Genomic DNA, 14,983 nt, shown 5'->3' with positions numbered 1-14,983 from the left:
GGGAGCCAGTTTTCTTCAGACCCAGTCATTTGGCAACTTCCTTGTGGGCAGTGGGTAAGCCAGACACAAGTGCCCTCTTGCACAAGTACAGTTGCCAGATGCAGGCAGGTGACCCTTGGCTCCTCTGAGTCTTGCTGTGTGTCTTCCCAGGGGTTGTTGTTCTTCCTGCTGCAAAGTAGACTGAAGTCCCTCACAGCCATGAGCTCCAGGACTCTGTACAGCTCTCGTGCTCGTGTGGGATGTGTGAACGTGACCAGCAAGCACTGCCTGTGGCAGCATGAAGCTCTTGTCGTCTGAGAGGATGGGGAGGGTCCCCTAGACCAACCTAAGAGAGCGAGCCAAGATGTACTTCCCTTCCTGTGTGCCCAACATTTCCAAAGTGCTCCCAAAGTGTACCCACACCTTGATTAGGCAAAGGAGGGTTATTTGGGATTAGCCCCTGTGGGAGTATCCCCATAGAATTTGGTCACTTTGTAGTTTGGGATTTACCAGAAGTTTTTTGACTTAGGGTTATGTATGTAGCAAGATTTCTGACTTATTGAGACATTAGTTGTCTGTATAGGACAGTGTCTGTCTTCAGAAGAACAGGTTTGTTTGTTAACGGAGGGAACCAAAACAGCAGACCTTGTACCGAAAGACATCAGAGGGAGGCATTGCTGAATCCTCAGTAGGGTGCTGTAAGAGTGGTCGGCACCTCAATCCTGTGGTAGAACTGGTTACCATGACCCCCAAGAGCCATCATCCCTGAGCAGGTAGACTGTTGGCTGTGTGTGACCAAGGGAGCCACCTGTCCCTTTTGAACCCTGGAGTCCCTGAAAAACTGCAGAGAAATGACATAGGCGGGACAGACAGCCAAGCACCAGTTCAGCCTAGACAGAGGCTGCTGTCACTTAGGGACTGGAGGAGGGACCTGCTGTCTGTCCTTGCAATTTTGTTTACTTTCATACGTTAGATGACGTTTTTATCTTTGTCTATCTCATTAGAAGTAAATAAGCCAGAAATATGTTAATGTTCTATTATTAAACTAGCTATCAGTAAGTTGCCTTCTTGCTATGGGTATTACTCACATGCTCTTGCCATGGGAGACTTGCCTTGTCCACTCCAGAGTCTAACACTCTGGTCTTCTCTGTCTTCTCAAGCTTGCCCACCTGACTGAGGCTTCCTGATGCTTTTGTTAAGTGGAAAGCTGTCTGAGCTCATGGGCATAGTTCGTATGCAGAGCAGCTGTAGCCATAGTGGTCAGTACTTCCCATGTTGCTGCCATGGGACATTTGCTTCTCTGCGGTCTTCTCACCACAGCTGGTGAGGTGCTGCAGTGACTACCTACGTAAACAGGTGACAGAAATGGCACTGCCATGATGTGAGGGGAGGGGTCTGATTGTTCTGAATTCTCTTTTGACTGTAGGTGATTGGCACGCCTCAGAGACCTGCAGCATCAAACACTATTGTGGTAGGAAGCCCACACACTCCCAACACTCACTTTGTGTCTCAGAACCAGCCGTCTGACTCCTCACCTTGGTCTGCTGGGTGAGCACTCCCACCCTTAGGTGGCAACTACCTAGAATGTTTCCTCTTTCCTCTGGCCATGGTCACATGGTCTGTAGTGGGTGTGCCTGAATACACAGAGTTCAAAGCTCTCATCTCATCCCTGTCTGGGCTAGATGGCAAGGTGCAAGCCTAGCTCCTGCCAGCGACGATTTGGGGGGATTTGGAGCTCTGGGCCACAAAGGAGAGAACACTGACCTCTACTCTGACACAACCACTTTGAAACTTGTCACTGTTCAGGCTGGGAATAAGCGTGCAGATTTTACCTACTGCCACAGGGTTTGACTTCTATGTATGACTTCAGGACTATCCCGTGGATGGTCCCTCGGGACTGCACTGCCACCGAGAGAGTAGCAGACGTGGAAGTGAAGTGGTTGTCTTTAAAGGTTACCACTGTGTCCCTTCTTAAAATCATACGACTGTGAAACCATGTCTCTGTTGCTTTAATTTAAAATCGCCTGTGCCCAAAACTCCGGAGGAACTTGGTGACTGTTCCTGGTGTGGTTTAGTGAGGGTGACACATCTGGTGTGCTCCCTGACTGCACGCTCACATCAGGGTTTCCTCTTGTTATCACGTGCCCGTCAGTCTAAGCACTTGCCTTAGGTCATGGTAGCCTGATGAAATTAGCCCTGAAAATTCCTAAGTTTACACTAAAATGTGCCATGATCTGATGCCAGCAGACGTCTTTAGAACAGTGGTGCCTAGTGTGTGGTCCGGATCAGACCCATGCTGATGTCTGCCCTTCGGATGTCTGTCCATCTTCCCTGACATTTAAAGGCACAGGTGTGTGAACTGGCCTTGTATATGTTCTTTTCTGACCTGAAAAACACTGATCCTTACCAGTGTCCTTACTGTGTTAGGGCGGAGTCCCTGCCGCCTGTGGTGGGGCTGTGGGAACAATGGGCCTCTGGGGGCTCTGCAGCCTTGGGCCTTTTCTCTGCAAGTGTCATGATTCACATCGGCTCCTATGACTATTAATAGTGTCTATTTTTCTGGTGTTTGAAAGGAAGCGGAACAGGAAAGGTGAGAAGAATGGCAAGGGCCTACGGCATTTCTCTATGAAGGTGTGTGAGAAGGTGCAGAGGAAAGGGACCACCTCCTACAATGAGGTGGCTGATGAGCTGGTTGCAGAGTTCAGCGCTGCTGACAACCACATCCTACCAAATGAGTCCGTAAGTATTCTGGAAGTACATGGACTTGGGTTGCTCAGAATTTCAAGTTGAAGCAGTGGTAGGTAGATGCTGAGGATTCCTGGTTCGGTATAAGAAATAACCTGGGCCATCTGCAAGACCAGTGTCACAGAGGATGATCAGGAGTTTCCCCTTGGGACGTGCATGCGGTCTGAACCTCAAATGTTAATTTCCAAGCCATCAGGTCACCAAGAAGACTCGCTTTGTCTTCTAGGCTTATGACCAGAAGAACATCCGGCGGCGTGTCTATGATGCCTTAAACGTGCTGATGGCCATGAATATCATCTCCAAGGAGAAGAAGGAGATCAAGTGGATCGGCCTACCCACCAACTCAGCTCAGGAGTGCCAGAACCTAGAGGTGCACAGCCTAAAATAGGTGTTCTTTGTCCTTGGTCACTTGAGAGGGCCATGTCAGGTGGCTGAGTTGATGTCATGGGAGTCCCTTTGTGTTTATTAGCCTCTGTTGCCAGGCAGTTTTTACATATAGCTGGGAGCTTAATTCCCAATTCTTATTTATGAGTTTTTCTGTTGTCGTTGTGTGTGTACACAAATATATAACCCTCCAACGCTGAGAAAGGATCAAGTGTAATGTTGAAGTTGCAGGGGCACTGGCCTTCTGTTTCTCTGTGGCCGATGCCATTGGTGAGCTAGTGCCTGTGGCCTGGCAGGTGCAGTTTGTCAGTCTGCCTGCTAATGGGCAACCCCTCCTCACTGTTCTCTCTGCAGGTAGAGAGACAGCGGAGGCTGGAGAGGATCAAGCAGAAGCAGTCACAGCTCCAGGAGCTCATCTTGCAGGTAGTGGCCCATCTGAGCACCCCACCTTTCCTCTGGAAGCAGGCTGTTGGCCACACAGGTCTTGTTCCCAGAGAGACTGACCGAGCAAGTGTGTCTAAGCACTCGTAGGCATGCCATGAACTCTGTAGATGTCAGTTTTGACAGCTCCTGGACATTGTGGTTGAGGCTGTATGTTCATGTGAAGTAGTCCTGGGACTGTGGGGACTTGGCCATCTAGAGAAGATGGTGTGTGCAGGGCTTATGGCAGAGCAGGCTGGACCTTCCAGGAGACCAAGTGATGATACTGATCATGGGGGTCATTGGTCACCAGCCTCGGATGACCATAGGTATCCAGGACACATAGTAATTAGAGCTGGAGATCCCAACATGATCCTAGCCCCTCACAAGGCCTTCTTCTTCTTCTTCTTCTTCTTCTTCTTCTTCTTCTTCTCTTCTTCTTCTTCTTCTCCTCCTCCTCCTCTTCTTCTTCTTCTCCTCGTTTTTTGAGACAGTTTCTTTGTGTAGCCTTGGCTGTCCTGGAACTCATTCTGTAGACCAGGCTTGAACTCAGAGATTTCTTGCCTCTTGAGTGCTGGGATTAAAGGTATCACCACCACTGCCTGGCTTCACAAGGCCATCTTAACTACCTAAAATGTGACTGGTGAAGGAGTGGTGCTCAGGACCTAGTGCTTGGTGGCATAGCTCTTCCCTGTGTGGGGGCCAATTTCAGGTACCAAGAAGATTTGGGAAATCAGGGATTCTCTTCCCAGAAGAAAAGGGAGGCTGGGTAGGTAGGTAGTGGCCCAACCACTCCCTATTTCCTGCCCTTACTTGCCAAGGTTGAATTTTTTTTTAACGTATGGGGATCAGGGCCTCTGCCTGTGTAGTTGCTTTGCCTGTGCCCCTTGTCCCCTATAGACTTTCAGCAGATGTCAGAACTGCTAAAGCTGATCTCTCATCACCCAGGTTCCCACTGTCTGCAGGAAGGACAGTGATTGTGGTACTGGTATTGACATCTGCCCGGGGGCCCTGTTGGTCTTTTTCAGCAAATTGCCTTCAAGAACTTGGTGCAGAGGAACCGCCAAGCCGAGCAGCAGGCCCGCCGGCCGCCTCCTCCCAACTCTGTCATCCACTTGCCCTTCATCATTGTGAACACCAGCAGGAAGACCGTCATTGACTGCAGCATCTCCAATGACAAGTTCGTCCTCAATGCGTCCTCCAAGTGTAGTCCTCTTAGGGAACAAACTCTGGGATACATTGATAACAGCCTTAAGGCTGCTTAGTTACAGTATTTGTGGTCTCTAGTGGTCCTTATGACCCAGCAGCAAGAATGTGTATGCAGGCAGTGTTGTGTCCCACCCAGTGATGTTCAGGTAGCATTGTGTCCCTACCCAGTGATGTGCAGGCAGCGTTGTGTCCCTACCTAGTAATGTGCAGGTAGCATTGTGTCCCTACCCAGTGATGTGCAGGCAGCATTGTGCCCCTACCCAGTGAGGTGCAGGTAGTGTGTCCCTGCCCAGTGATGTGCAGGCAGTGTTGTGTCCCTACCCAGTGATGTGCAGGCAGTGTTGTGTCCAGGCTCAGTGCCATGCCTAGAGCAAAACATCAGTTTGCAGACTTATGCAATGGTTTGTCTTTCATTCTCTAGTTCAAACTTTTTTAGAGAAGTTCAGTTACAGGATCTGGGATGGAGGATGTGGAGGGTAGTGGGGAGGAACTGCTGCCTGTCCCCACCTACAGTACTGGCCCCTAATTCTCACAGTACCTTTCCCCCACAGATTTGAGTATCTGTTTAACTTCGACAACACGTTTGAAATCCATGACGATATTGAGGTGCTCAAGCGCATGGGCATGGCATGCGGGCTGGAATCGGGGAACTGTTCTGCTGAAGATCTCAAGGTGGCGAGAAGTTTGGTACCAAAAGCTCTAGAACCATATGTGACAGGTCAGTTGTGCCCTGTAACTGGCCATGATGTGACCTGCTACATCCCTAGTACTTGGCTGAACATCGGTCTCTTTGGTGTGGCACCTGCTGGACACGTGGTTGTTAGGTTCTGCGAGCGACATTTGTGGTTTTCATGATGGCGTGTTACGGAGTGAGAATCTGTCTCCTGAGGGAGGATGGAGGTAATGGGCCGGACGCACTCCAAAGGCTGTCAGTTGGTCCTTATAACCAGCAGCAAGAATGGCCTTGTGAGCTACTGGTGTTCCCTTAGTCAGGATAGCGTGGAGTAGGGCTGTCCATTCCCGGGCTTTTAGTGACTTTGCTGAGCTCAGGTCATGACACCACTGTGATACCCTAGTGGTAATTCATTAAAAAAAAAAAAAAAAAAAAAAAAAAAAAGATCATGTTCAACAGTCAAAAATGCATGGTGTGAATTTGCTTTCTGAGATTGTTGTCAGGGACTCCTTATGTGCTAAGTAAGAACTCTGTCCCAGATCACATGAGTATCTGTCCTGCCCTGTCTGAGGCTTGGGGGCATTAGCTCCTGCCTGCACTCAGCCGTCCTGCAGCAGAGCAGTAGATGCAGGCTTGACACCTGGCCTGGGCCCTGCCTTCAGCTCCTGTAGAGCTCTGGGGCCTCAGCTGTAAGGGGATGCTGTGCACTTGTGCTGTTAGTTCTCTTTCTGCCCTCGGCTGCTTTTGGCACACAGAGCTGCACTGGGCGCCCCTCCTGAGGGGAACATGCTGCCCTTGTCCTGCCTGCCTGGGAACCAGCCGCCCTGGTTCATATTACAGAGGGTGTAGAAAGTAACCAGTCAGGGTGTTCGAGGATCTCCCCAAGCTGTGGCTGTCATGTAGCCTTGCTTCTTTCTTGCACATTGGGTCTCAGGAGTTTCTCTTTGTTAGAGATGGTCTTACTGTATAGCTCTGGCTGGTCCAGAACTCAAGAGAGTTTCCTCCCAAGTACAGGGGTTAAAGGCAGGTGCCACCATGCCTGGCTTCCCAGTTTTACTTCCATTTGCTTCTCTCTCTTTCTAGAAATGGCTCAGGGATCCATTGGTGGAGTATTCGTCACAACAACAGGTTCTACATCCAATGGCACAAGGCTTTCCGCCAGGTGACAACTGGGGGTGGGGTAGCTCTACTGTGTCAGATAGGCGGGGACACACTGTTTATCCCTGCAGAATGCCCCCCCATGGATATATAGATTTATGTGGTTGTTTTGTTGATGTTTTTTTTAGTATTTGATAGTAAGGTGGGGGCAGACTTACAAACTTACGCATGTCCTGCTGTCCTCAGCAGGGAAAGTGTCAAAGGTTTTGTTTTCTTTGGGGGTTTGTTTTTCTGGGGGAGGGGATTTGAGACAGGGTCTCTGTGTAGTCCTGGCCTGGAACTTGCTTTGTAGACCAGGCCTCAAACTTGGAGATTCACCTGCTTCTGAGCACTGGAATTAAAGGCGTGTGCCGCCACCACCTAACCGGTATTTTGTTTTGTTTTTAATAGTTTTTGTTTTTTTTTTAAATGGCTATTTTCTTAAAATATATCTGATGATATAGTGTGTATACAATTTTATTTCCTATTTCTGTATACTATATTTATAAACACTTGTTTTATTATTATTATTTACGTGTTTGTGTATATGATGTATGCGGGCATGTGTGGAATCAATTCTCTCCCATCTTTTCATGGTTCCAAGGGTCAAACTTTGTGTCCAGGCTTGTGTGGCAAGTGCTTTTGGCCCCAGTTTTTAAAAATCTGCTATTGTGTGTATGTGAGTGTTAGTATACACATCATGGTACTTGTGTAGAGGTCAGAGAACAACTTTTAGGAGTTGTTTACTCCTTTCATTGTGGGATCCTGGAACCAAACTCAGTTCATCTGGTTTGCATAGCAAGCACTATTACCTTAATGTAATACCTTCCTATCCCCCCCCCCCCTTTCCCTTTAAGACAGTTTCACTGTACAGCCAGGCCCAGTATTGACCTTAACATCCTGTTGCCTCACTCTCCCAGTGCTGGAATTACAGCTCTCCATACCATACCTGGTCAAAACCTACTGTTGGTTTGTGGGTTTGTTTTTTTTCTTTTTAAAAAGTATTTTACTTACATTCATACATGCATGCAATGCATTCCGATCAAATCCATCCATCATTCCTCCCCACCACTTTCCCCTGTTCTCCCTCTCTTCCCTCCTCACTTCATATCCTTGCATATGATCATTTGCCCTCGACCCCTCTCTCCCTCACACTCACTAGGTCTGCTTAGTGTGTATGGGTGTAGGATTATCTGCCGGGCGTGGGTAGCCCTTGGGGCCCACATCCCTGAACAAAACTGACTCTTCTTCCAGCGGCTTTCTACTGACAACAGCTCCTCTGCTTCCCTGGGGCGGTAGTGTTTTGTTTTTTGTGTGTGTGCATGTGTGTATAGGTACGTGTGCACATGGAGGATATCTTCTTTTCTTGCTTATTTTTTAAAACTCTCTCACTGAACCCAGAGCTCACAGATTGGCTAAACTGGTCGAGCGAGCTCCAGAGATCTGCCTGTCTCTACCTTCTGGCCACCTTAGTTCTAGGGTTACTGCTGAGTATGGCTTTTTCTTTAAAATATTATTTAAATTTGTATGGTATGTGAGTGTTTTGTGCATACACGTTTGTGCACCACATGCATGCCAGGTACCTGTGGAGGCCATAAGAGGATGATAGGAACCCTGTAAGAGTGGCCAGTGCTCTTAACCTCTGAGCCGTCTCTGTAACGTTCGTGGCCTGACTTTACATGGGTTTTAGTGATCTCAATTCAGATCCTCATGTGACAGACAGCCCAACACTTTGCATTTTATTGCATTATTATGTGATATTTTACTGTTGACTTATTGGGGAGCTTGACACCCAGCTCCCAAGTAAATCGCATATGAAGACCTACTACTTATGAATGCCCAATTTTAGCTTGGCTTGTTTCTTGCCAGCTTTTCTTAAATTATCCGACTCCCTTTAGCCTCTGGGCTTTTATCTTTTTCTATTTCTATATACCTTTCTGTACTTCTTTCTCTGTGGCTAACTATGTAGCTAAGTGTCTAGCCCCTGGTGTCCTCCTCTCCTTGTTCTCTGGCTCTTCTTTCTTTTTGTTCTCAGTTCTCCTATTTATATGCTCTACCTGCTAGCCTTGCCTATCCTTGCTCTTGCCTTGCTATTAGCCATTTGTTGTTGGAGGAGGCCGCTAGTTAGTTCCCGACTTCTTAGCCCCGAAATAATCACACAGAAACTGTATTATTTAAACCACTGCTTGGCCCATTAGTTCCCATTAGTTCTTATTGGCTAACTCTTATATATTAATTTAACCCATCTCCATTAATCTGTGTATTGCCACGTGGCTGTGGCTTGCCGGTTAAAGTTCTGGCATCTGTCTCTGGCAAGGTACATGGCTTCTCTCTGATTCTACCTCCTTTCTCCTAGCATTCCGCTTAGTTTTCCCTGCCTAGCTCTGTTCCCTTATAGCTCTGCTATAGGCCCAAATCTGTTCCTTCATTCATTAATGGTAATCACAGCATACAGAGGGGAATTCCACATCAGTTCATCCCTTTATTAGGACCATCAGGTGTTTTAGACAGGCACAGAAACACAGCTTCACAGAGTTAAACAAATGAAGTATAAACCAAAGTCACACACCTGAAAATAATATTCCCCAACATTGCATCTCTTTATTCTCTGTGTTATTGGAGGACCTTCACTGTTTAAACATGCCAACCATCATCTGGCCTAGCAATTTCAGAAGTTGAGTGGTGTACTTAGAGATAGCCTTAAGATGGCCTTTGTAGTGAAATTGAACAAGGAAATAATGAGTATTGCTTATTATGTTGTAGGTACAGTCTTTGCTTAAATGTTAATAAGATATAAATTTAATTGTAGAATTGTTTGAAGTTAATAGCCATAGGTGTTGCTGGAGTCAGTTGAGGCCATAGTGTGAGTGAACACCCTCGTGTTATTCCAGGGGTTTTTGGGGTGACAGCACGAGTGACATTTGTGTTTGAGGTTTCCTGTGTTGTAATGCACTAGCTCTCAGAGATCAGCTCTTCTCGCTCTTGTCCTCAAGTTTGAGCTGAATGAGAATGTGCTTAACAACAGTTATTGCTTGAGGTGGAGTGTGTTCTAATGTGTTTTCTCTGTAGTCGTGTGTGTGTGTTAAATATGTGGAGGGCAGAAGACAACTTCATGAAGTTGACTCTCTTTCCACCTTTATGTGGGTTCTGGGTATCAAAGTTGTGAGTCTTTACCCATTGAACCATCTGGCTGACCATTGGTTCTTTTTTTGGTCTAACCTTTCCTGGTTTCCCACTTCTCACATTGAGAGAATGAAGCCCTGGCCCTGTCTTGAGGAGTGCAGTGTTGGTGTTGTGCTGTTTAGCACACAGTATGTAGGTCTCCTGCAGTTACTGGAACAGCCCAAAGGGTAGCTGTGGCTTTGACTGTTCTTCACCACCTCAGAGTACTTTTGCTATGGTAAACATTATAGATGTAGTTCCCCATCAGAAGGAAGGCTAGTGTTTCCTGTACAGTGCTGACAAGTGTCAGAGCTCTAGGATCCATGATTGTGACTTTCCATTAACTGATAAGCACCTTCAGCTCAGCCTGCGCTAAATATGTGGTGACTCCCGGTTCTGACTGACCCATGTTGCTGTAGAGTGTGTGTGTGTGTGTGTGTGTGTGTGTGTGTGTGTGTGTGAGAGAGAGAGAGAGAGAGAGAGAGAGAGAGAGAGAGAAATATTAGGGCTTGAGTGTATGTGAGAGACAGAGATAGGTAAATATTAGGGAATGAACCCTGTGCTTTACAAAGGTAGTTGTACCTTGTTTGGTGTTTGATGCCCAACCCATTCTTTTTCCTACCTTAGTATCTCAGGGATCTCATGTGAGGTCTAATGACCAGGCACTATACTATTACATGTTTAAAGAGGGTGGGCTGAGGAAGCCCAAGCAGAGTGAAGCTTATTACAGGTTAGGGTTCTAATATTGCAGATGGCCAAAAATTTCCTTTTCTGCCTTGTAATTTAAAAAAGAAAGGGAGGAAGGGAGGGAGGGAAAAACCCACCACCTCTTAAGGTCAAGGCCTTTCTTGGATGGACAGAACAGGCTTCTCCCCACTGACGGGTCTGTCTTTGCAGTGACTTGAGCAATGGTGCAGATGGGATGCTGGCCACAAGCTCCAATGGGTCTCAGTACAGCGGCTCCAGGGTAGAGACCCCTGTTTCGTACGTTGGGGAGGATGATGATGACGACGATGACTTTAATGAGAACGACGAGGAGGATTGATTACTCGGCCTGTAGACCCCTTCTTCAAATTCAGCTTCAGGAAAAAATTACTAGAGAAGAAAACTTAAAGTGGGACTTTTTGTTCTTTTTGGCCTGCTTCCAAGAAGATATCCATGAGTGGTTGGGTTAGCTGTGCACCTCCAGTACGGACCGTGCCCGCCATGGTGTGAGCTGCGTTGCAGATGTTTTGAAGCCAGCGTGCTGATGCAGAGCCCATATTTTCTTTTAGGATTTTGTGTTTTTGCGCTTTCTCTTTCTCTCTTTTATTTTGTTTGAAGTTTATTTTGCCCCTCAACAGTTGTTGCTGGGTTTGCTGAGGAAACTGCACTGCACCCACACCAGTGACAATAATAAATGCTACCCTTCCTGGGCATCCAGCACCTAGGTGGTGAATTACCAGACTTCAGGGTGAATTTTCCTTCCATTTGTTAAATCATGCGGTGTCCAAAGAACCAAGCCAATAGCAAAGCTCTAGTTTTTAAACATTAAGCGCCATACGTCTTATTATGACTTTATTTTTCCTTAAATTATATTGACTGTTGTAATTCCATCAAGTTTGTACACTTTTTTTTTTCTATTGCAACAACAAATTGCAAAGTAGTTTTTCTTGTTTGTTTGTTTTTGTTTTGTTTGGAAGAAGTTTACTGCCACGCTGGTGCAGCTATGGAAATTGTCTAGAAAGTTTGCTTATGGTAAATTTGCCTGATTTCTTACAGGCTACGTTTGGAAACTTTTTATTATATAGTTGTTTACATACTTATAAGTCTATCATTTAAAGACGTGTACTGAAACAAATGTTGTATTTGTTTCATGAGCATCTTCCTGTAATCTATTATAAAGTTGAAATTAAACATAGAGAATGTTTTAACAGTTTTTTAACTCAAAATTTGTCAATCATTTTTAATAGTTCTTTTTTTATAAAAAGAAAAAGGAATTTAAGGACAGGCAATAGTCTCTTAAAATTTATTCACAAAAACTCGTTAACTGCACAGTTGCTCTTAGCTGCCTGTTCTAAAATGATAGTCTTTTTATTGAAACACAAATAAACTTTTCTGTAATATTTTATGGAATATAAAGAGACTTTAATTGTTTGACTTGTTTAACTCGGCACTGTTAGTTTTATTAATAAAACGTGCATGGGCATTTTAAACAGGCTCTGTGTTTGTGTGACTCAGAACTGTACTCTAAAATTACTCTGGACTGTCGTGAGTGGATGAATTGGATACCAGCTCAGCAGCAGCGTCCTGGTATGTCTCATGGCCTCACAGTCACTCCAGTGCCAGGCATGGCAGGGTCAGGAAGGAGGAAAGGAGATAAAGCGGGAATTGGGTCATAAGTACCTTCTCTGGGTGCCCAAGTACAGAGGTTCGGTCTTTGACCTTTTCCTCTATCCTGAAAGTTAGGGTTCACTTTGTAGGTTTGACTTTCAAAAATACTTGAAGACTGAGAGTTCTGGAGAGGAGGAATGGGTATACCAGCAGTCTCTTCATGCCTAGACAAATGCACTGGTAGAATCTGCCAGATACAACTACTTAGGGACTGTTTGAAATAGGTACAGACAAGAGGTTCTTGACACTGGAGCTTCACTATGTCTTCAAGCTCTTCTACCCGTTGGCTGACTATATTTAAAAGTTGGTACCTTTTTTTCCACCCCTCTCCTCTATTTTTCTTTTCTCCTTTGGGATTCCAGACACTGAAATCTCAGACATTAAAAAGCAACCTTCTGTTTGGGAAGTTGACTGGGCATGCCCAGGGAAAGAGGTACGGAGTTGACTTGAAAAGGCTTGTGGGTGGCATTTCTGGCTGATCCACCCCGAATGCAGATAACCCACAACTGAGAGTTCAGAACAGCAAACCTTGGAAATAGAATTCACTTTCTGGACATTGTGAACAGATTTAATTGTCTTGTCTTCAGCAGAAAGAGGACACGAGGAAAACGAAAATGGTGTTGCACTTCCAGGAAGCGGTAGATCAGACACTGTGCCCGAGAGGCTAGAAAGAAATCCTGGGCAGAATGGACTGAAATAATTCACTAGGTAGCATCAGAAGTAGAATTGGCAAACTTGATGATTCCCCAGTCTGAGGGAACAGGAGAAAAAACGTTAAAGACAGAAGGAACACAGCTCTGACAGGCGGAGAGTGTGTGAAGAACTCTATGTGACTGAACTCTTTAAGCCGTGAAAGGCCCCCTGGTGAAGCATCCAAGAAACACGTTCCAAGTAAACTGAGGCTGTGTTCTCACGGACGAATTTTCCAGAAGGTAATGTTGAAAAGAACTGTGGTAGTTTGGTCTGCATAAGCTTATAGGGAGTGGCACTATTAGGAGATGTGACTTTGTTAGTGGTTGTCTGTCACTGTGGGGGCAAGCTTTGAGGTTTCCTGTGCTCAGGATACTGCCCACTGTCTAAGAACAATCCCTGTGGCCTGCAGGATGGAGGACTCTAGCAACTTTTGCAGCACCGTGTCTGCACACCTCCGCGATGGTAATTGGACTAAACCTCTGAAACTAAGCTACCCCAAGGAAACGTTTTCCTTATGAGTTGCTGTGATCATGGTGTCTCTTTACAGCAATAGAAACTCACTCGTCACATGTGTGCATTCCTCAGGAACATCCAGACATTTGCCATCTGTGAGGCTGCGAGGCAGTAGGCTGATATGTTGAGAATGCTGGAAAGAGCGATAGGACATCCATCAGGAGTCCTGCCAGCCCATGAAGCACTTGCTGTATAAGCCTGGTGGCCTGAGAGCAGTCTCTGGAATCATGCACATAAACAATAATAAATTGTAAAGATTATTTTCAGGATTTGATTTTCAGTTTCATATCCTGTCACTGGACAGGCTACAAAGTAAGACCCTGCTTCAACTTGGACTCTCTTCCCTAAGAGCCCTACCTCCCCCAGACAGTTTCTCTGTACTTTTGGAGCCTGTCCTGGAACTTCTTCAGAAGACCAGGCTGGCCTCGAACTCACAGAGATCTGCCTGTCTCTGTCTCCCGAGTGCTGAGATTGAAGGTGTGTGCCACCACTGCCGGACAAGAATTTTCTTCTTTTTTTTTTTTTTTTAAAGACTTTATTGGGTATGCAGTGTTCTGCTTGCATGTATACCTGCAGGCCAGAAGAGGGCACTAAATGTCATTATAAGGGTACTAAACAGTGACCAGAAACCAAAATGAAGAACACAATGTAAACATAGGAACAACAAAACATTGCTAGCATTGCAATGTTTTTTTCATAACTTAAGAGACTAATGCATTGAAAAAATAGCTCCTGTGCACACTATATAATTGAGACCAACAACTAAACCTACATGTTCATCTCTGATGCAGAAAAGGCATTTTACAAAATTCAGTAACCTTTTCGATGGTCAGCAAATATTGAAAGAAACAGATGTGAGGTCATGAATGAATGGCCTCTGAGTGTGATGCACAGGGTAAGGTGCTGATTAGAACATGGTGAGGGGCCACTATTAATTCTGCTCAACATAGTCCTAGAAATTCTATTCAGGGAAGTCAGGGTAAAAAAAGAAAAGAAAAACATCTGCATTTGTGGATGATATAATCTTACGTATCAGAAATCTAAAGGAATCCACTAAAATACTTTTAGGACTAATACAGATGCAAGAAAGCACCTTAATTTTGTATAGCTCTCAGGGTTCAAAAGGAACCGAACCCATAGAACGAACATACTGCAAAAACGGATTTACTAGATTGATTTACATAACGTGGACTGGGTAATCCCCAACAGTGGCTACCCACCTGCTGGAGTAGTTCCCAAGGCTGAATGCATCAGCAATCCCCTCTGGAGCTGGAGGTGTGGAGGATTGCTGGAGAAAGGCTGAGGAGGTTGGGTTCTGCTGTCAGTAAAGGATGATACAGTGTAGATGCACTCACAGTAGGTGGAAACTCATAGCACTGCTCTTTCCTCTGACATTATAACTGGGCTACCACATATAGGGGAAGGGCCCCCATACCGTTCACCTTAGAAACACGCTTACAGATCTGCTTAGTCGACCCCAGGTCCGTTCAAGTTGATAAGCAAGATTAGCCATCAAACTGCGACCAAAATAACAGAATAACACAAAGGTAGATTATTTTGGCTTGGCTTCGGAGATTTGAATCCATAATTCTAGGTTCCATTGATCATGGGGCCTTAGTAAAGAGTATCATGGCAGACACTGTGTGGAGCAGGAGGCTGCCTACCTAATGACTGGCAGGAAGTTAGCGCATAGGT

General features: G+C 45.7%; 1 protein-coding gene across 6 annotated transcripts in view; it reads left to right on the top strand.

Annotated features, from left to right (window-relative positions):
• The window catches only part of Tfdp1 (transcription factor Dp-1), a 43,026-nt gene extending 31,128 nt beyond the window's left edge, over nt 1-11,898 (top strand). For 5 of the 6 annotated variants that reach the window (XM_041673943.1, XM_041673942.1, XM_041673945.1 and 2 more), the window contains exons 5-12: nt 1,406-1,527; nt 2,553-2,718; nt 2,951-3,094; nt 3,463-3,531; nt 4,557-4,708; nt 5,289-5,455; nt 6,494-6,572; nt 10,607-11,898. In XM_041673943.1, the coding sequence (XP_041529877.1) occupies nt 1,406-1,527; nt 2,553-2,718; nt 2,951-3,094; nt 3,463-3,531; nt 4,557-4,708; nt 5,289-5,455; nt 6,494-6,572; nt 10,607-10,754 (1,047 nt within the window). In that variant the 3' untranslated portion in view covers nt 10,755-11,898. Of the gene's footprint in view, nt 1-1,405; nt 1,528-2,226; nt 2,330-2,552; nt 2,719-2,950; nt 3,095-3,462; nt 3,532-4,556; nt 4,709-5,288; nt 5,456-6,493; nt 6,573-10,606 lie in introns of those variants that run through there. The other variant, XM_041673947.1, reaches the window with a different exon arrangement.
• The last annotated feature ends 3,085 nt before the right edge of the window (nt 11,899-14,983 follow it).

This window comes from Microtus oregoni, unplaced genomic scaffold (assembly GCF_018167655.1).
Source record: "Microtus oregoni isolate MIOR12 unplaced genomic scaffold, Mior012 000024F_ref0000369, whole genome shotgun sequence".
Classification (NCBI taxonomy): domain Eukaryota; kingdom Metazoa; phylum Chordata; class Mammalia; order Rodentia; family Cricetidae; genus Microtus; species Microtus oregoni.
Note: the sequence above shows the minus strand (reverse complement) of the source record. Positions and strands in the feature narration are given on the sequence as shown.